Below are 15,563 nucleotides of genomic sequence, written 5' to 3'. Positions count from 1 at the left end.
GCAGAACGAATCTAAATAGCTTCATGATAATGTACGCAAATATGAGTCAAATGGAACAAGGAGAATCAAATCTGTACTCGAAGACATTTCTCTTAATAAATATGCCGAACTTATGTGTTATTGTAGAGTAAACAAGTATAGAGACATCCTTTTATCAAAACGTAATTCATAGAATTCTTCGGGATCATTATGTCTATATATAAGTAGGTTGGTAAAAATGACTTTTATAAATGACTTTAAAACGGGGAATCGATAACTATTAATCAAACAGATTATTGACACTAATTATTTGGTCACCGCACATGGTAACAATAAGCCATTTCCCCGTACCAGCTTTAATACAAAAATACAATAAAACCAACGTGTAAGGCAGTTCGATAATGTTCCCCACGTGGTATCTAATAAAAGTGTGGCTAGAGCGGCTACTGATACATTCAATTCACATACATTTAAAGTTGTTGTAACTTAGTGGGTGTTATTTTGTATTAATAGAAAGTTTTTCTTGTAGTTTTAAATAAAAGCAATAAATCTATCATATGTACGCATTTTTGGGTTCTTTATGATGTATTTAAAAGTAACCTTATTAACTATGACGATTATAACCCTTTTGGGGAAGATGAGAACGGTAAATCTTTCTGTGATTTACGAAGTTAACACTTCCAATTTTCTCTGTACGCTTAACGCCCGAGTTCTTTATCCAATATCCAGTATCGCGTACCGAGTATCCAAATCTAGAAAACGGTTCTTCCCAAAATATACCTAACAATTAAAATAGTGTTAAACTATGCCACCATGACATTAGTCTATGTGCACTAATAGGGAGGCGCGTGTCACGTTGACCCGTAAATTAAAAAGTTTGCTCCAAGAATTGGTGCGTTATGATCGCAATGTATCGCTACACATTACTTCGCGGCCTAGATTTAGAATAGAAGAGATCGTCAACCTTTCATGAAAGGTTCAATTTTCATGCAACCAGGAATACATAAGGCATAATAGGCAAAATAAGCTATTTTAGTTCAATAAGAAGCATATTCCTTAATTTTTGCATGAAAATATATACTTATAACTAAAAGTTCACTCCAATTTGGCACGGGATGTACTATACTGAAGCAAGATATTATATACACATTTACAAGATTGCATAGGGCAAGTATATAGTCAAACTATTATTGTTTCGAAAATTGAAACCTCGGGATAGCCACTGCTGAGTTTACTACTAAGCCTCAGAATAGATAGATATTTCTGGTTGTAAGCTTAAGGTTGTCAAGCGCTGTCTTCCCGAATGCGTACACGTAGGTCATGCGTTCACGCATATTTATTTGCTATCCCGTGGTCTAGGCTCCTATTCTTCGCGGTGCGGGCGGGCCGCATCCCTTCTATTATATAAGGTAAGATTTTTCTTGGATGTAAAATAGTTAAAAATGTGAAATATTATATGTTAAATTTCAAATGTACATTCAGCTACTGTGCCTATTTAGACCATAAATGTGTTTATTTAAAAAAAATACTCGTCGGTAAAAACTATTACCTTAAATATTGAATAAATGATACCTTCAGTGGGTAGAACAGCCACCAATCGCTTTAGTTCAAAATCAAATCAACAACTTTATAAATAGTTTATGATAGCTGTAAATCGACTAATAACAATTCTATTGAAACTCGCAGTTAGAACGATAAAATAAAGTATTGTAACTATAATAACTCTAGTAACTCTATTGGTCGAATTACTGCTATCTTAAATCGATTTCACCGAAATCCAAATTAAATCGTAGGGAAATAAGTACTGGTTTCTTCAATACTTTATTTTATCGTTCTAATCGCAATTTCAAAAATGTATTTTCGAGTCTAAGTTACAACGTCAAGTTAATTTTAGGTTCAGGTTTCGTGGATGTTTTTCGATAAAAGTTTAACATAATGTTCAAGGAATTATTGATTTAACTACTGTATTCATTCGTTAATTAGTACTTTTGTTAAAAAGTTTTATTTTAATAAAAACAAAAAATACAGTGCCAGCGCTAACATAGGGTCACAACCCTTGATCTTACGAAATAAAAACAAATTATGTAACTGTTTCCTTGATTTGCCTTCTGTCTTGGACGCAACCTTTTGGGTCTTATACGAGGTGATTTCGGAGGATATTCCTTCATCGTATGATCAAGAATTGATTGGGCAAATTAATAGAAAAATCCATTGGTACAGGGTTCGAACTCACGACCTCTTAAGCATATCAAACACTACAGCGACGAATAATTGTGCTTTTATATTATACAGAAATTGGTTTTTAGTTTTTAAAGTGTGTGAAGAACTGGTCAGAAATGCATTCTTTTCCATACTCTACAACAACACTCAATTAAATTAAGTCTTTGTATCGCAAGATAAGCTCTTATGTTGTATTATGAAAAAACTATTGAATCGCCAACAGATGTTTTCGTAAAAACAAAACACAGTTCATGGTCGTTCAATCGTAAGTGAAAGTGGCTATTAACTAAGTGACAACGTCTCAAAATTAATTACAATAGGCGCCAATTATTCGCTGTCATCGTGATAGAAATATATGTTTGTATCTGAAGAAAGGTTACTGGGCCATATTCATAGAATCATTTTAGAAATGTAATTTAGAACAGTGTGATCTTGATTCTTATGCCCTATTTATATGTGTAGGATAGTTTAAAATACTTGCAATGAATTGCATCTGTTGTATGAATTGTATGATTCATGAGTTGATGTTCCAAACTTTTATAGCAATAATTGAATTAAATTTTATACTATTAACCTTATATATTTAAATTTACAGGCAAAATGTGGCAAGCAGTAATAGCTTGCCTGGCTCTTTTGCTGGCTCCAGTAGTCAGTAAGGAGTTGTCTGATGGAAGGGATGATTTCGATGTACCTCAAGCTCAGGAGGCAGACCTAATTAACTATGACGATTATAACCCTTTTGGGGAAGATGAGAACGGTAAATCTTTCTGTGATTTACGAAGTTAACACTTCCAATTTTCTCTGTACGCTTAACGCCCGAGTTCTTTATCCAATATCCAGTACCGACCAGTACCAGTCGCGTACCGAGTATCCAAATCTAGAAAACGGTTCTTCCCAAAATATACCTAACAAGTAGAAATAGTGTTAAAACATTATAATAAAATTCAATCGTGTTCGTCGAAAGATGGCTGTAGTAGATATGCCGTTTTTGGCTACTAAAAGTACATTCGCTAACTTTTTCCTCGACGCCAAAATATCCTCAAGATACGTGGTACTGATTAGTTGGATTAGACTGAAAATATTTGTTTTTTCGAATCATTAACACTCACTAATTATAATATATTAAATATTATATGTTTATTACTATTTTACAGCGGTGATAGCGGAGCGAGATTTTCGGGGTTCTACGACGAGTAAGACTCATTTTTAAAGCATGATCGTCATTAATTTGTTTAAACAAATACCATTTAAATGTCATTAAAATTTCATTCATAGATCAACGTGGGTATGGAAGACCGCAGCAGCAGGTTGATCGAGGTGATTTTATTATCATATCTTGCATGTTTTCATAGAATTTCGTAATTTGTACCAAAAATGTCCGTACCCACTTAATAAAAGCCGAATAGTGAAAAATAATAAACCATATTTATTGTCAATTGATGTTTTTGAAAATATTTTTAAGAATCATTTATTCCTTTACATGCATCTTTATTTTAGAGTCTGAGTGCTGAGAATCGAAACACGTCTGTTTGCGTAATTAATCAGAATATCAGAGAATTTCTTCAACATTTTTAACAGTATTTTCATCTATAATTTATGAAAACCAAAATAAATTAAAATTGACTTTATGTAAAACGGTAAATATTTTATATGCTATATTTACATTCGTCTATTTTAAAATATCAGTATAGAAATGCACATCTTTGTCACCAGATTCTTTACATGTTTTAAATAATATTTATTTTTCAGTACCACCAGTGAAATGCCTTGACCTGGGAAGATCGTGGTCTGATGGAGACACTTGGAAAAGAGACAACTGTACTCTTTGTCAGTGTTTTAGTGGGAGGGTTAACTGTTCAGTGTTGCCTGCTTGTCTGTCTGGTAAGTTATGTCTGTACTTTGAGTCAATAACAAAGAGTTGTTTTCGGCTGCTTTTACTTGTTTATTTGTATATCCATTGATTCAATTGTTACAATTAATAGTTACAATCGATTTGATACAGCTTATACATGTATTTAGTGAATTATATAGTTTACATTTAAGTATCGACGAGTACTAACGAGTACTAGGACAATAGATGTGTTTAATGAAAACATTTTTTAATAATTTTTTTATCAACTGTAATATTTTTATCAATCTTATAAGATCATAATTACTTATCAAATGTATGTATACATAATACTGAAATGTATTAATTTCTTATGACTAAAAATTGTTAGTTTTTTGTTAAATTTATTTCTTTCCTATTCCTAATTTACTATTAAATTATACATTTTTATTTCCAGCGCCGAGCACTAGTCGCCCGCCAGTGTTTACTTCACCGCAACCAGCCGTTACAGTCCGTGGGGTACAAGGCGTTCCAGGCGATGAGGGCCCTCCTGGCCCTCCTGGGTCACCTGGGGTCGGTGGTATACCCGGAGCGCCTGGAATTCCAGGAGCCGTAGGACCTATGCCAGATGTAAGTTTTCAAATCTACATTAAAAAAGCTAAGCAGCAATAGTTAAACATTTGAACTTGTACTTTATTATACAAATACATCGTTGTATTGTGTTATTAATCAGCATGGGTATCTATAACAGATTTCTTTTAAAAATATTAATGATTTAATTTTTATTTTTCCTTGAAAACTAGTGATATCGTGTAATTGTAGCAATTGACTGTACCATATGTCAATAGTAAAACTTAAATAAGTAAAGTACTTAATGTAGTACATACATGTAATCTTCCATAATATGTGTAACAATTGAAAGCTTCCAGCAAGACTTAGTCTTATAACGGTCTAGACTTAAGTTATGTACATTCCTATATTTCTTAAAGTAAAGTTAATAGATATATATATATATATACTCATAGAGGTGTTAATATATGCACAATTCATAATAAATACTAGCAACGTCATTCGAGATGTATTATATTTCAGGTTAACGCCTACCTTGCCCAGCTAGCAGCGACGGCAGTAGGAGACAAAGGTCCAGCCTTCGACCCTTACCATTACATGCAAGCGTCTGTTGGTGCACCAGGAATTAGAGGAATACCAGGTACCTTAGCTTGAATCTATTGTGTTATGTAAAACTCAAGTTGTCCTCTAAACGTGCTAATGTGTTTGTATTTTACTTTTACTGTGAAGGACTCATTAAAAGCAAAAAGACAGTATTTTTGTATTAGTATTTTTCAATATTATCTAGGTCCTCAAGGTCCGCCCGGACCGCAGGGCTTTCAAGGTCCCCGTGGAGAACCAGGTGAATCCGGATCACCCGGACCACTAGGGCCACCTGGGGAAAGGGGACCGATCGGCGTTCCGGGAAAGGATGTAAGAATCATGTCCCCCTATTTTTGTGTTCAAGTTTTATGGAAAAATAATACAATATTCTTGTCGTAAAATTATGCAGGGCTTGCCTGGAGAAGATGGTGAGCCAGGGCCTCCAGGGGCTGCTGGTCAAACTGGATCCAGAGGATCTCCTGGTGTTCCCGGTATTCAAGGATTGAAGGGGCATAGGGGATTTGACGGGAAGGATGGCGCCAAAGGGGACCAAGGGTTACCCGGTGAAAAGGGTCCAACGGGGTTATCAGGACAGATGGGACCAGCTGGGCCAGTGGTATGTCTTTAATACGTTCTGAAATATAATCTGTATTATCACAGTGCCCAGATTGCCTCTCTTTATCATTGTAATTACTGCATCCAGGATGGATGAAATGATGAATAATGATGCATCCGAATAATATTAAAAATACAGTAGAAAAATGTCTTTTTAGGGGCCAGTTGGTCCACGAGGAGAGCGTGGTCGTGAAGGACCTTCTGGAACGCCTGGACTAAGGGGAGTTGATGGCGCCCCAGGAACACCTGGTTTAATAGTAAGTATTGTGTATATTGCACATACATTTTTCTGTAGAACGAAAAATACACTTACCATTTTTTTCAACATGTTACGACTGTTACCATGTTCTTTATGTATTACGACGTGATTTATGTATAACTAGATCTCAAAAATTGTACTAAAGTTATTTCACGTTTGATAAAATAGCCGATAATATTTAATTATAATAATGATTATTCTTAATACTTAATAGACTTAACAGTAACAGATAGCTGCTGTCATTTATTTTAAGTCTAATACTTATCTAATTATGCTTAATAGTGACATTTATTCACATTTTCAGGGAAACGTTGGCAAGCCTGGTTCTCCAGGATTCCCGGGTTCGCCTGGCTTAAAGGGAGAAATAGGCGTGCAAGGGCCCAAAGGCAGTCAAGGTATTCAAGGTCCTAGAGGTGAACCCGGTAGACCGGGTCAATCAGGTGAGGCTGGACCACCAGGGCTTTCTGGTAGAGATGGTATTCCTGGTGAGAAAGGAATTCAGGGACAAGCTGGATCTGCTGGTCCTCAAGGATTTCCGGGATCAAGAGGCACCCCTGGTGTAGCTGGTGACCCTGGTATTCCAGGCTCAAAAGGAATGCCAGTGAGTTTCAATTACAATTTATTTTAATTTCAATAAAAAAGATTATTTTCTGAATGACCATCTATGAATGTATCTTACGTTCGTAAGTCCTACTTACCTAGTAATAAAGAACGTAAATATATTCGTATAGTTTAATTAACATCTAGGTACTTTATTTTTAAAGGGACAACCTGGTGAAAGAGGTCTCAAAGGAGAAATAGGCATAAGAGGTGAATCTGGAACTCCTGGTCCCCGAGGTCTACCTGGTGTGGTTGGGCCTGAAGGAAAACGAGGAAAAAGAGGGTTAAGGGGACCAGCAGGTAATACTGGGCCTCAAGGAGAAAGAGGGCTACAGGGTATGCGAGGATTACCTGGAGCAGATGGCCCGATGGGTTTAAAAGGACAACCAGGGGAGCGTGGAAATGTCGGATTACCTGGGCTTAAAGGTAGTTCCGGTGACCCGGGACGAGCAGGCCCACAAGGACTTCCAGGGCAGAGAGGAATGATGGGAAGACCTGGAATAACTGGAAAATTAGGAGCATCAGGGGAAAGAGGTATACCCGGCGCTGATGGACGACCTGGTGAACAAGGGCCCCAAGGTTTACAAGGAGCTCCTGGCTTAATGGGAAGCCCAGGAGAAAGAGGATTGCAGGTTAATTTTTAATTTTAATTGAGCACATTTTATCTTAGAAATAGTGGACACTTAACAAAGTCATGAATTCTGCTATATATACCTTTTAGGGTGAACCTGGCAAAGACGGCGAAGTTGGCCAGCCGGGACCACAAGGTCCAAAGGGAGATTTCGGACGAGATGGAAGCCCAGGTGTTCAAGGTCCTCCAGGTCTAATAGGCCCATCTGGTGAACGAGGGTCAGCGGGACCAACAGGCCCTACAGGTTTTCCTGTTAGTTTTTCTATTAAACATGCAATCAAGTAAACTCAAACAATTTATAGTTAACCATAAGATTAATTATAATGAATTTTAATGATTGACAGGGCATGCCGGGGACAGCTGGGTTACCAGGTACTCCTGGTAAAGAAGGAGAACCTGGAGTTGCCGGACCTCCTGGTCCTACGGGTCAAGTTGGTCCTCGTGGGGAAAGAGGCTTTTCGGGTGATCGAGGCCAGCCAGGAGCACCAGGAATACCAGGGGAGAAAGGAGAAAGTGGTGCACAGGGTACAGATGGGCTACCTGTAAGTATAGGGAAATTTTCTAAATAAAATGGCGTAATAGAAAAAATATAATACATGTTTGTAAAATATTAAAAAAAAATTGTAGGGGCTTGAAGGACCTCGAGGTACCAAAGGTCATCAGGGTCCAATGGGTCCTATGGGGCTTCCCGGACCCAGAGGGTTGACTGGGTTTTCAGGAGAAAAAGGAGAACGAGGATCTCTTGGCCCACAAGGCAACGAGGGACCTCCTGGTTAGCAGTATTTTTGTGTTCTAACTATATTTGTTTCTGCTTTAAGAAATTAAACTTTATAATCATACTCTCCTTTGTTTAGGGCGTCAAGGAGAGCAAGGGCCCCAAGGTCCTGTAGGTCCTTCTGGACCACCCGGTGAACCAGCTGAACGAGGAGAACCTGGAACTCCTGGTGTTAACGGTGAAGCGGGGGCCCCAGGATCAACGGGAGAACGAGGTCAGCCAGGAATGCAGGGTGTCCCTGGTTTGCATGGACCTCCGGGTCTAACTGGAATGCCGGGACTAAAGGGAGATAGAGGTTATGCTGGTGCGAAAGGTCAACAAGGATCACCAGGCAGCCCAGGTGCGTTGTATTGATTTCTAACAGAGATACCTATATATAAGAATCTCACATACAACTTTATTTTTAATTTTAATGGAAAATAAGGGAACGTAAAAATGAGGGAATGCTCCGATTATCAGGAAATGTTCTGATCGAGTCATTTGACCGTAGATTTTTATTGTTTCTTTGGTTAATAATTAAGATCTTTCTTTAAAGAATCATAATTTAATGTGTTTCATAATTTAGAATCATTACTTAACGAATGAAAGTACGAATGTTGTTATGACCCATCAGAGCCGAGCAAATGTGTGTGTGGGGTCGAGGCGCCATCTTGATTTGGACAGCGCATTCAGGGTAGTTCTGATTGAGTATTCACTGCAAAATTTTGGTTAAGAGACGTAGAACCGAATTGGATCTATGTGATTTGTGGTTGAGTAGATTGTGTTAGGTGATTAAAAGTGAGATCGCTGCCTTGAACCCGATGCTCATTATAATTTAAGCTAAAAGTGTTATTTGTAATTAAGAAAACACTTTTTAAACGGATTGAAGATATGTGGTCACACGTGGTGACCGGCACGCGAAACATCGGAAAAAATAAAATAAAATTATGTAGATAATTATAAGTTTATATTTACGGTAATATTAGATATTTATAATATAAAGACTAGGTATTGTGTTTTGATAAAATAGCTAAAAGCTATTTTATCATTACATTAAGATAAACACATTTTTGAACGGATTGAAGCTGTATGTATTATTATTAAAAATATGTAAATAAATAAAATGTAAGTTTATAATAATAATACATAGCTTCAATCCGTTTAAAAAGTGTTTTCTTAATGTGTAAAAGCTATGTCAACAAAAGACAATGTTATTTGTAATGTTAAAACGAATCAATCTAAATGAATACAAATATAACTAACTCTGGCCATAAATTCTAATATATAAAATCTTTTCTTTTTTTTCCATATTTCAATTTCAATTTTGAATTTGAAACGTATACGTTATTATTTTAAAAACTTCTTTGGATTTTGCGCCATTTCCCATATTTTTTTCGTGTTAATTATCAAATTACAATATGGTATGGAGTGTTAAAGGTGTGTTTTTTGCGGCGTCTTTAAAAAATATGTAGGTATACATTTTTATAATATTTCATTACTTCATTAAAACAAAAGCATTTTCATTAGTAACAGAACTTATGGCTGGACTAGTTATATAAAAGTAAAAGTTCCCACAGTTACGTGCCGTGTCGTAAGTTATTAAATAGTTATCAATTTTGATTACACCTATTATTATTAGGTAAACAAGGAGAAGCTGGACAAAGAGGACCTTCGGGCCCAATAGGTGCAAAAGGTGCCCGAGGTGAAGTAGGTCTGAAAGGAGAAATAGGACGAGTTGGACTTCCTGGCAGACCTGGTGATTTAGGACCACCGGTAAGTACTGACAAACAAAATAATCTTATATAAATCGTATATTGTACGATTGAATATAACATTGAATATATTTAAGACTTAAAAAATTAAATTTACAGGGACCTCAAGGAAGCACAGGTCCATCTGGAATTCCTGGTATTCCTGGTGCTAAGGGTGCTGTTGGGGATTCCGGTAGACCAGGTCCTCCAGGATCTAATGGACTAACTGGACCCCAAGGACCTGAAGGAGTGAAAGGTGAAAGAGGTAGTGAGGGCGAACCTGGAATGCAGGGTCCAGTTGGACCTCCGGGAGTGAGTGGAGAAAGAGGTCCAACTGGATTACCTGGTTTGACTGGACCACCAGGACCTCAAGGATTACGTGGAGTTCAGGTATGTACTACTCATACGCGTTAAAAATAAGACGTGCTTTAACTCGAATTTACATATTCCAGTATTATGTACTGACAAAAAGCTAACGTTTACTTCTAGGGCGCAACTGCCAAGAAACTTGAAAACATAAATATTTAATGCGTTCACCACAATAAAGAGTCTGCTAAAAAGCGACTAAGCCATGCTCATGTGCATGTAACTGATTAGTGCGTGCGTGTTATTATTTTTTTTATAAAGTAACACTGCCAGAGGGTTGTAAGTAATGAAAACTTATGAATTATTTAAATAGGGTGAAAGTGGTTCTCCGGGAAAATCTGGAAATGATGGCGCTCCTGGACCTATAGGCAGTCCTGGGCCGCAAGGGTCACCTGGACCCATGGGTGAGCCAGGGCCTGAGGGTCGTCCTGGTAAAATGGGCCAGCCAGGTATACCCGGGCGTATAGGAGACAAGGGTCCAATGGGACAATCTGGTCAACCCGGTTCTTCTGGTGCACCTGGATTGCAGGTATGTATCAATGTGATATCATCCTAATGCAATTGATATTGTTAATTTTTTCTCGTTTGCTTAATAATAAACAATATAACTCCATAATCTTTCTAATATAATTTCTTAACTTTAAAAAACAGGGACCTCCTGGACCAGGTGGCCCACCAGGTCCGAGTGGAGAAAGAGGTCCAAGAGGGGAATCAGGACCTTCTGGTGTTGAAGGACCTCAAGGCCCTGCAGGAAAACAAGGAATTCCTGGCCTAGACGGAGCCAAAGGTGAAAGAGGGGAAGCAGGTGCAGACGGGGCTAAAGGCCATGCGGGAATACCTGGCTTACCAGGAATTGTTGGTGCGCCAGGTAGATCTGGGGATAGAGGGCTACCAGGACCTATGGGTCCTCCTGGAAAGGATGGTGATGTTGGATCAAGAGGTAATTAATAATTTAATTATATATTTAAGTTCAAGGTACGAAGTAACATAATTATTAGATAAAAGGGCTCAACAATATCACATATATCGTTGTAATAAAACTCTAACTGACATTAACGAAACTCATTTGTATACTTTATTATCAGAATGACTTATAGACTATATATCTTATGATATGGTGGATTTACCATATAAATAAATGTATATTTAGTTTCTACAAGTAAGAATTTTATTTACACACGATCTATTTCAATAAACCGAATAATTTTAGGTCCCCCTGGTCGTGATGGGAGCCCTGGTCTACAAGGAGGCCTAGGACCGTCAGGGGCTCGTGGTCCTCAAGGAGAACCGGGGAAACACGGCAGCCCAGGTCCAGCGGGTCCACCTGGACCGCCAGGACCTCCAGGAGAAGGGCTTGCATATGATGCTGCTGCGATTGCTGCAATGTTGCAACAAGGTATCTGATCTTTTATAAATAACATAATCCAAAAACTAGAAAAAGTGTGATAATCGCTAATATTTTTTATTTACTTCAAAAGTATTTACTTAATTTTACACAAACAATTATCTACTTATTTTTTTAAAGCAAATCGAAGTTGAATAAATAATGTAGTACTGTTAGGTTCTATTGCTAGATTTAAGGATTTGATGTAACATACGTTTAACTAACTGCAACATCTAAGTTATATTATTCTGATAAAACGAAAATGCACCTATTTCAAGTAATATAAAAATACTATTAAACTTTCATAGGTTCAATGAAGGGACCAGACCCTATGGGTGATGATCCAAATATACCACCGCGGTTCTTCAAAGACGACATGCCTCTTGCTGAAAGAAAAGAAATCGTCATGAAGGCCTATGAACGCCTGAAAGTGTCATTAAACAAATTCTTGAAGCCCGATGGTTCTAAGGAAGCCCCGGCTAAGACCTGTGGAGATATTAAGTACCATCACCCTGAGTTCACTAGCGGTAATCTTTCAAATTATCTTTTTTATATTTTATATTTGAATTGTTAATTTCTGCGTAATTGATTATTACAACGTATAAACTTTATTTAATAAGGTGATCAGCCACGGAAATATTGACGACTCATGGGTTTAACATATGCCAGATTTTTACAATGTTTCTTTACCTTGGAGGGAATTGCTAATTGCGGACAATTAAATAATATTACAAAAGTCACTCTTTGTAACGTAACGTAACTTGTTAATGATGAGTTTTTTTTACCTTCCGGCGTAAATAATGAACTAAGTTGTATTTAGCTTAGATAATATAAATAGAACAAGTTTGACAATTCTTCTAGGTCAATATTGGATCGATCCTAATGGTGGTGATGCAAATGACGCCATCCTGGTACACTGTGATTTGACGACTGGTGCCAGTTGTGTCTTCCCAAAACCTATGCAATCTAAAGACATCACCCACCAAGGAAAGAATGAAGCCTGGCTCAGCGAGATGGAAGACGGATTCACTGTAAGCACGCTTTATATTTTACGGTGATACCTAGGTAACACTGAAAGTGTTTAGAAAATGTAAAACGGCTTAAAGTAGAAAGTTGCCAATACTTTTATTGTTTTTCGAAGTAATCTCCGTTCCTCTCTACACATCATCGCATTCGATGGAACCACTGAGAAAAGCACTGGGCCTATTTTTCCTTAGGGGTCTATGGCATTTTCGTACGCTTTCACTGCATCTTCAGGACTCGTAAAGCAAATACCTCTTATTTTATCTTTAGTTCTTGCTTCTTGAGTTCGTAGCAATATATCCAGCATTCATGACCTGTGACGATGTCAAATACAGCATTTGAGTCACCGCCGTTAAACCTATCTAACATTTTGCGACACCAGTCCATGCGAAGGTGTTTCTGACCGTCGGTTAAAGTATGGGGAATCCATCTGGTACAAAGCTTCCTGACGCCTAAATGTTCGTGTAACATTTTTTTAACTTGACTCATACCAATGCCTAGGCTTGCCTGTATCTGCTGATAGGTCACTCTCCGATCTTCCTCCATCATGCGACGCACAGCACTGATGCTATCTTCAGTAGTCGCTGTTAAACAACGTCCCCCGCGCGGATCATCATTGAGATCGCTACGTCCACGCTTAAACTCGTTAAACCAATTGTAAATAGTGGCACGAGATGCGGCTTCATTAAGAAATGCTAATCGCAACCTATCATAGCTTTGTTGTTGAGTAAGCCCACAACGAAAGTCATAATGAATCATACCGTAAATTTTCTCGCGTTACGTTCCCTTTCGCGTGTCACAAGAGTTTTAGATTTCCCGCCAATTCACAAAAACAAATGACAAATGAATGCAATATGCAAATGCATTAGGTTACCAAAGAGTTCTTAAATTGAAATTAAAAGAGTTTTCATTACCAGTTCTAAACATTTTCAGTGTTTTCTGGGAAGTAGACATAATATCAGAATTCTTCTTAGATTAAACCTAATCATAAACAATATATTGTTACGAAGACGGGTCGACTGCATGTTTCTAGATTTTTCCACTAGTTAGAGAACTTTTCAGCAGGCTGTAATATGATTTCTGACCGTTTCAGGAGAGGGTCAATTACATATTAGAAAATTGTAATTTTCATAATGTTACCCTAGTTTTCAGGAAGCTGAAACCTTTTTTCAGTCGGTTTCAGAACATGTGTAGTCGAGTGGTGCAGTTTTCAGGAGACCCGTTTTCAGGCGTTTTCAGGCCTAGTTATACCCCTTTGATGAAGGAATATTCTAGACCGAACTTTCTAGGTGTGAGACAAGGCCGAAATGATACGAGAGAGAGAGAGAAGATCAGAACTTTCTCGAAACTAGACGAGCACTCTAGAACGCCGTACGACAAGGACGGAGCAACGTGCGAAAGAGACAAAGAGTGCGAACGTTCTAGAATTGTGCAATCGCTACTCAGTAGCAAGCCCGCCTAGAAAGTTCTCGAATATTGTTTAGAATTATTCCCAGGGATATATAAGCGAGCCGAAACGCGACTAGTCACTTAGTTTTGAATGCGATAACAAGAGCGAAACACCGAAGCGATAAAGTGCGAATAAAGTGAATATAAGTGATAAAGTACTGTGTGAAGTGTGCATAAGTGAAGTAATTAGTGACTGTGTTTTTGCGTGCAATTAGTGCATCTCTGCAATTAAATTGTGCCCATAAATTCCTCATTGATTTTTCAAGAAATAAACCCTTGAAGAAATACACGGCATTTTCTATCCGATCCCCTAGCTCGTAACAATATATAATAACGATTAAAACTACGTTCGAGTTATCTCAAAGTAAAATAAGTATATTCAAATTTATATGAAATTTTAATCTTTATGCAGGCACATGATGTCGAGGAAAATATTAATAAAAACCTTAGAAATTTCTATTGGAAAACTTATTTTCAGATTTCCTACAAAGCAGACAACAGCCAACTGACCTACTTGCAACTTCTATCGTTACACGCGGTGCAAAATGTGACTTTACATTGCCGGAATACTATCGGATATTACGACCCGGCCTCTAAGAACTACAGACATGGTGTTAAACTTCTCGCTTACAACGACGCTGAAATACTGCCTAAAGCAAATAATCGTCTACGGTATAAAGCTTTGTTGGATGAATGTCAGGTAAGAATTTTACTTTAAAATGTTCGGGAAACTGTATTTTAACTAGGATGGCAAACATGGCTAGCCAACATTACCTCAGGCTTTCAATTCACAAAAAAGATTTTTTTATCCCATATGGGAGGCTTATGATGTGTCTTATTACTCTTTATTAAATCAATAGCAAAACTATTTTTTTGTCCAAAGAAACTTTTCGATTTTTTGTTAAAGTTTATAAGGTATAAAGTAGCTCAATATTACAAAATAATAACAATAGTAGAAACATTAAATACCAAAATATACATGAATACAATTTAGAAGGTAAGCCGATCTACTAAAGAATATTTACATTAACACATTTAGGTTCACTTTTTATATGAAACCTAAAACTTATTAAACCAAATACTTGCAGTATTTTCATTTAAAATTTGTAAACGTTTTATCAGGTCGGTAGTAATGCTTGATCAAAATCCACGACATTTTAGACATTCAAACACCACACAGGTGGTTTACTTGGTCTTGCTTAATTTATATTTTCAGCACAAGCATCAAGACTGGGCGAAGACAATAGTGCAATATGAAACGGATAAACCCAATCGCCTCCCACTCTTGGACATCGCGGTCAGGGATGTTGGTAGAAAGAACCAAATGTTCAGGATTGAGCTGGGACTAGCGTGCTTCACATAAATCTATCTTATGACGGTTGTATATACTCTCCGAAAGTATTGACCTCTCGGGAGAACCTATCATTAACTAACGCAACTTATGTCTCGTGACAAACTCGATATATAGTAGATAGATAGCGAGAAGGAAGAACAATATAAACGCACGCAAAATAAAACAGCCATTCTTATTAGCTTATCTTGGAGGAGCTTT

General features: G+C 37.4%; 1 protein-coding gene across 2 annotated transcripts; it reads left to right on the top strand.

The window, feature by feature from the left end:
• Window positions 1-1,355: 1,355 nt before the first annotated feature.
• On the top strand, window positions 1,356-15,554 carry LOC123712454 (fibril-forming collagen alpha chain-like). Of its 2 annotated transcripts, XM_045665551.1 has the most exons (25): window positions 1,356-1,388; window positions 2,795-2,956; window positions 3,354-3,392; window positions 3,475-3,516; window positions 3,949-4,080; window positions 4,485-4,657; window positions 5,120-5,237; window positions 5,385-5,509; window positions 5,589-5,795; window positions 5,953-6,051; window positions 6,358-6,654; window positions 6,818-7,285; window positions 7,375-7,536; window positions 7,629-7,826; window positions 7,912-8,056; window positions 8,139-8,399; window positions 9,678-9,811; window positions 9,910-10,179; window positions 10,469-10,684; window positions 10,807-11,095; window positions 11,366-11,551; window positions 11,848-12,066; window positions 12,401-12,570; window positions 14,490-14,711; window positions 15,228-15,554. In XM_045665551.1, exons 2-25 carry the CDS (start codon window positions 2,800-2,802, stop codon window positions 15,372-15,374), a joined length of 4,476 nt encoding a protein of 1,491 aa, XP_045521507.1. In that variant the 5' UTR covers window positions 1,356-1,388; window positions 2,795-2,799; the 3' UTR covers window positions 15,375-15,554. The 2 variants fall into 2 exon arrangements, with proteins under 2 accessions (XP_045521507.1, XP_045521508.1); XM_045665552.1 differs by lacking the exon at window positions 3,475-3,516.
• Window positions 15,555-15,563: the final 9 nt, after the last annotated feature.

This window comes from Pieris brassicae, chromosome 7 (assembly GCF_905147105.1).
Source record: "Pieris brassicae chromosome 7, ilPieBrab1.1, whole genome shotgun sequence".
In the NCBI taxonomy this organism is placed as follows: domain Eukaryota; kingdom Metazoa; phylum Arthropoda; class Insecta; order Lepidoptera; family Pieridae; genus Pieris; species Pieris brassicae.
The sequence above is the reverse complement of the archived record's forward strand: the minus strand, read 5'-3'. Positions and strand labels throughout refer to the sequence as shown.

Coding starts and splice junctions, on each gene's coding strand:
- LOC123712454 (XM_045665551.1), top strand. CDS start 2,800: ATGTGGCAAGCAGTAATAGCTTGCCTGGCTCTTTTGCTGGCTCCAGTA. Junction 3,517..3,948: donor GCAGCAGCAGGTTGATCGAG/GTGATTTTATTA, acceptor TTTATTTTTCAG/TACCACCAGTGAAATGCCTT. Junction 14,712..15,227: donor CTTTGTTGGATGAATGTCAG/GTAAGAATTTTA, acceptor TTATATTTTCAG/CACAAGCATCAAGACTGGGC.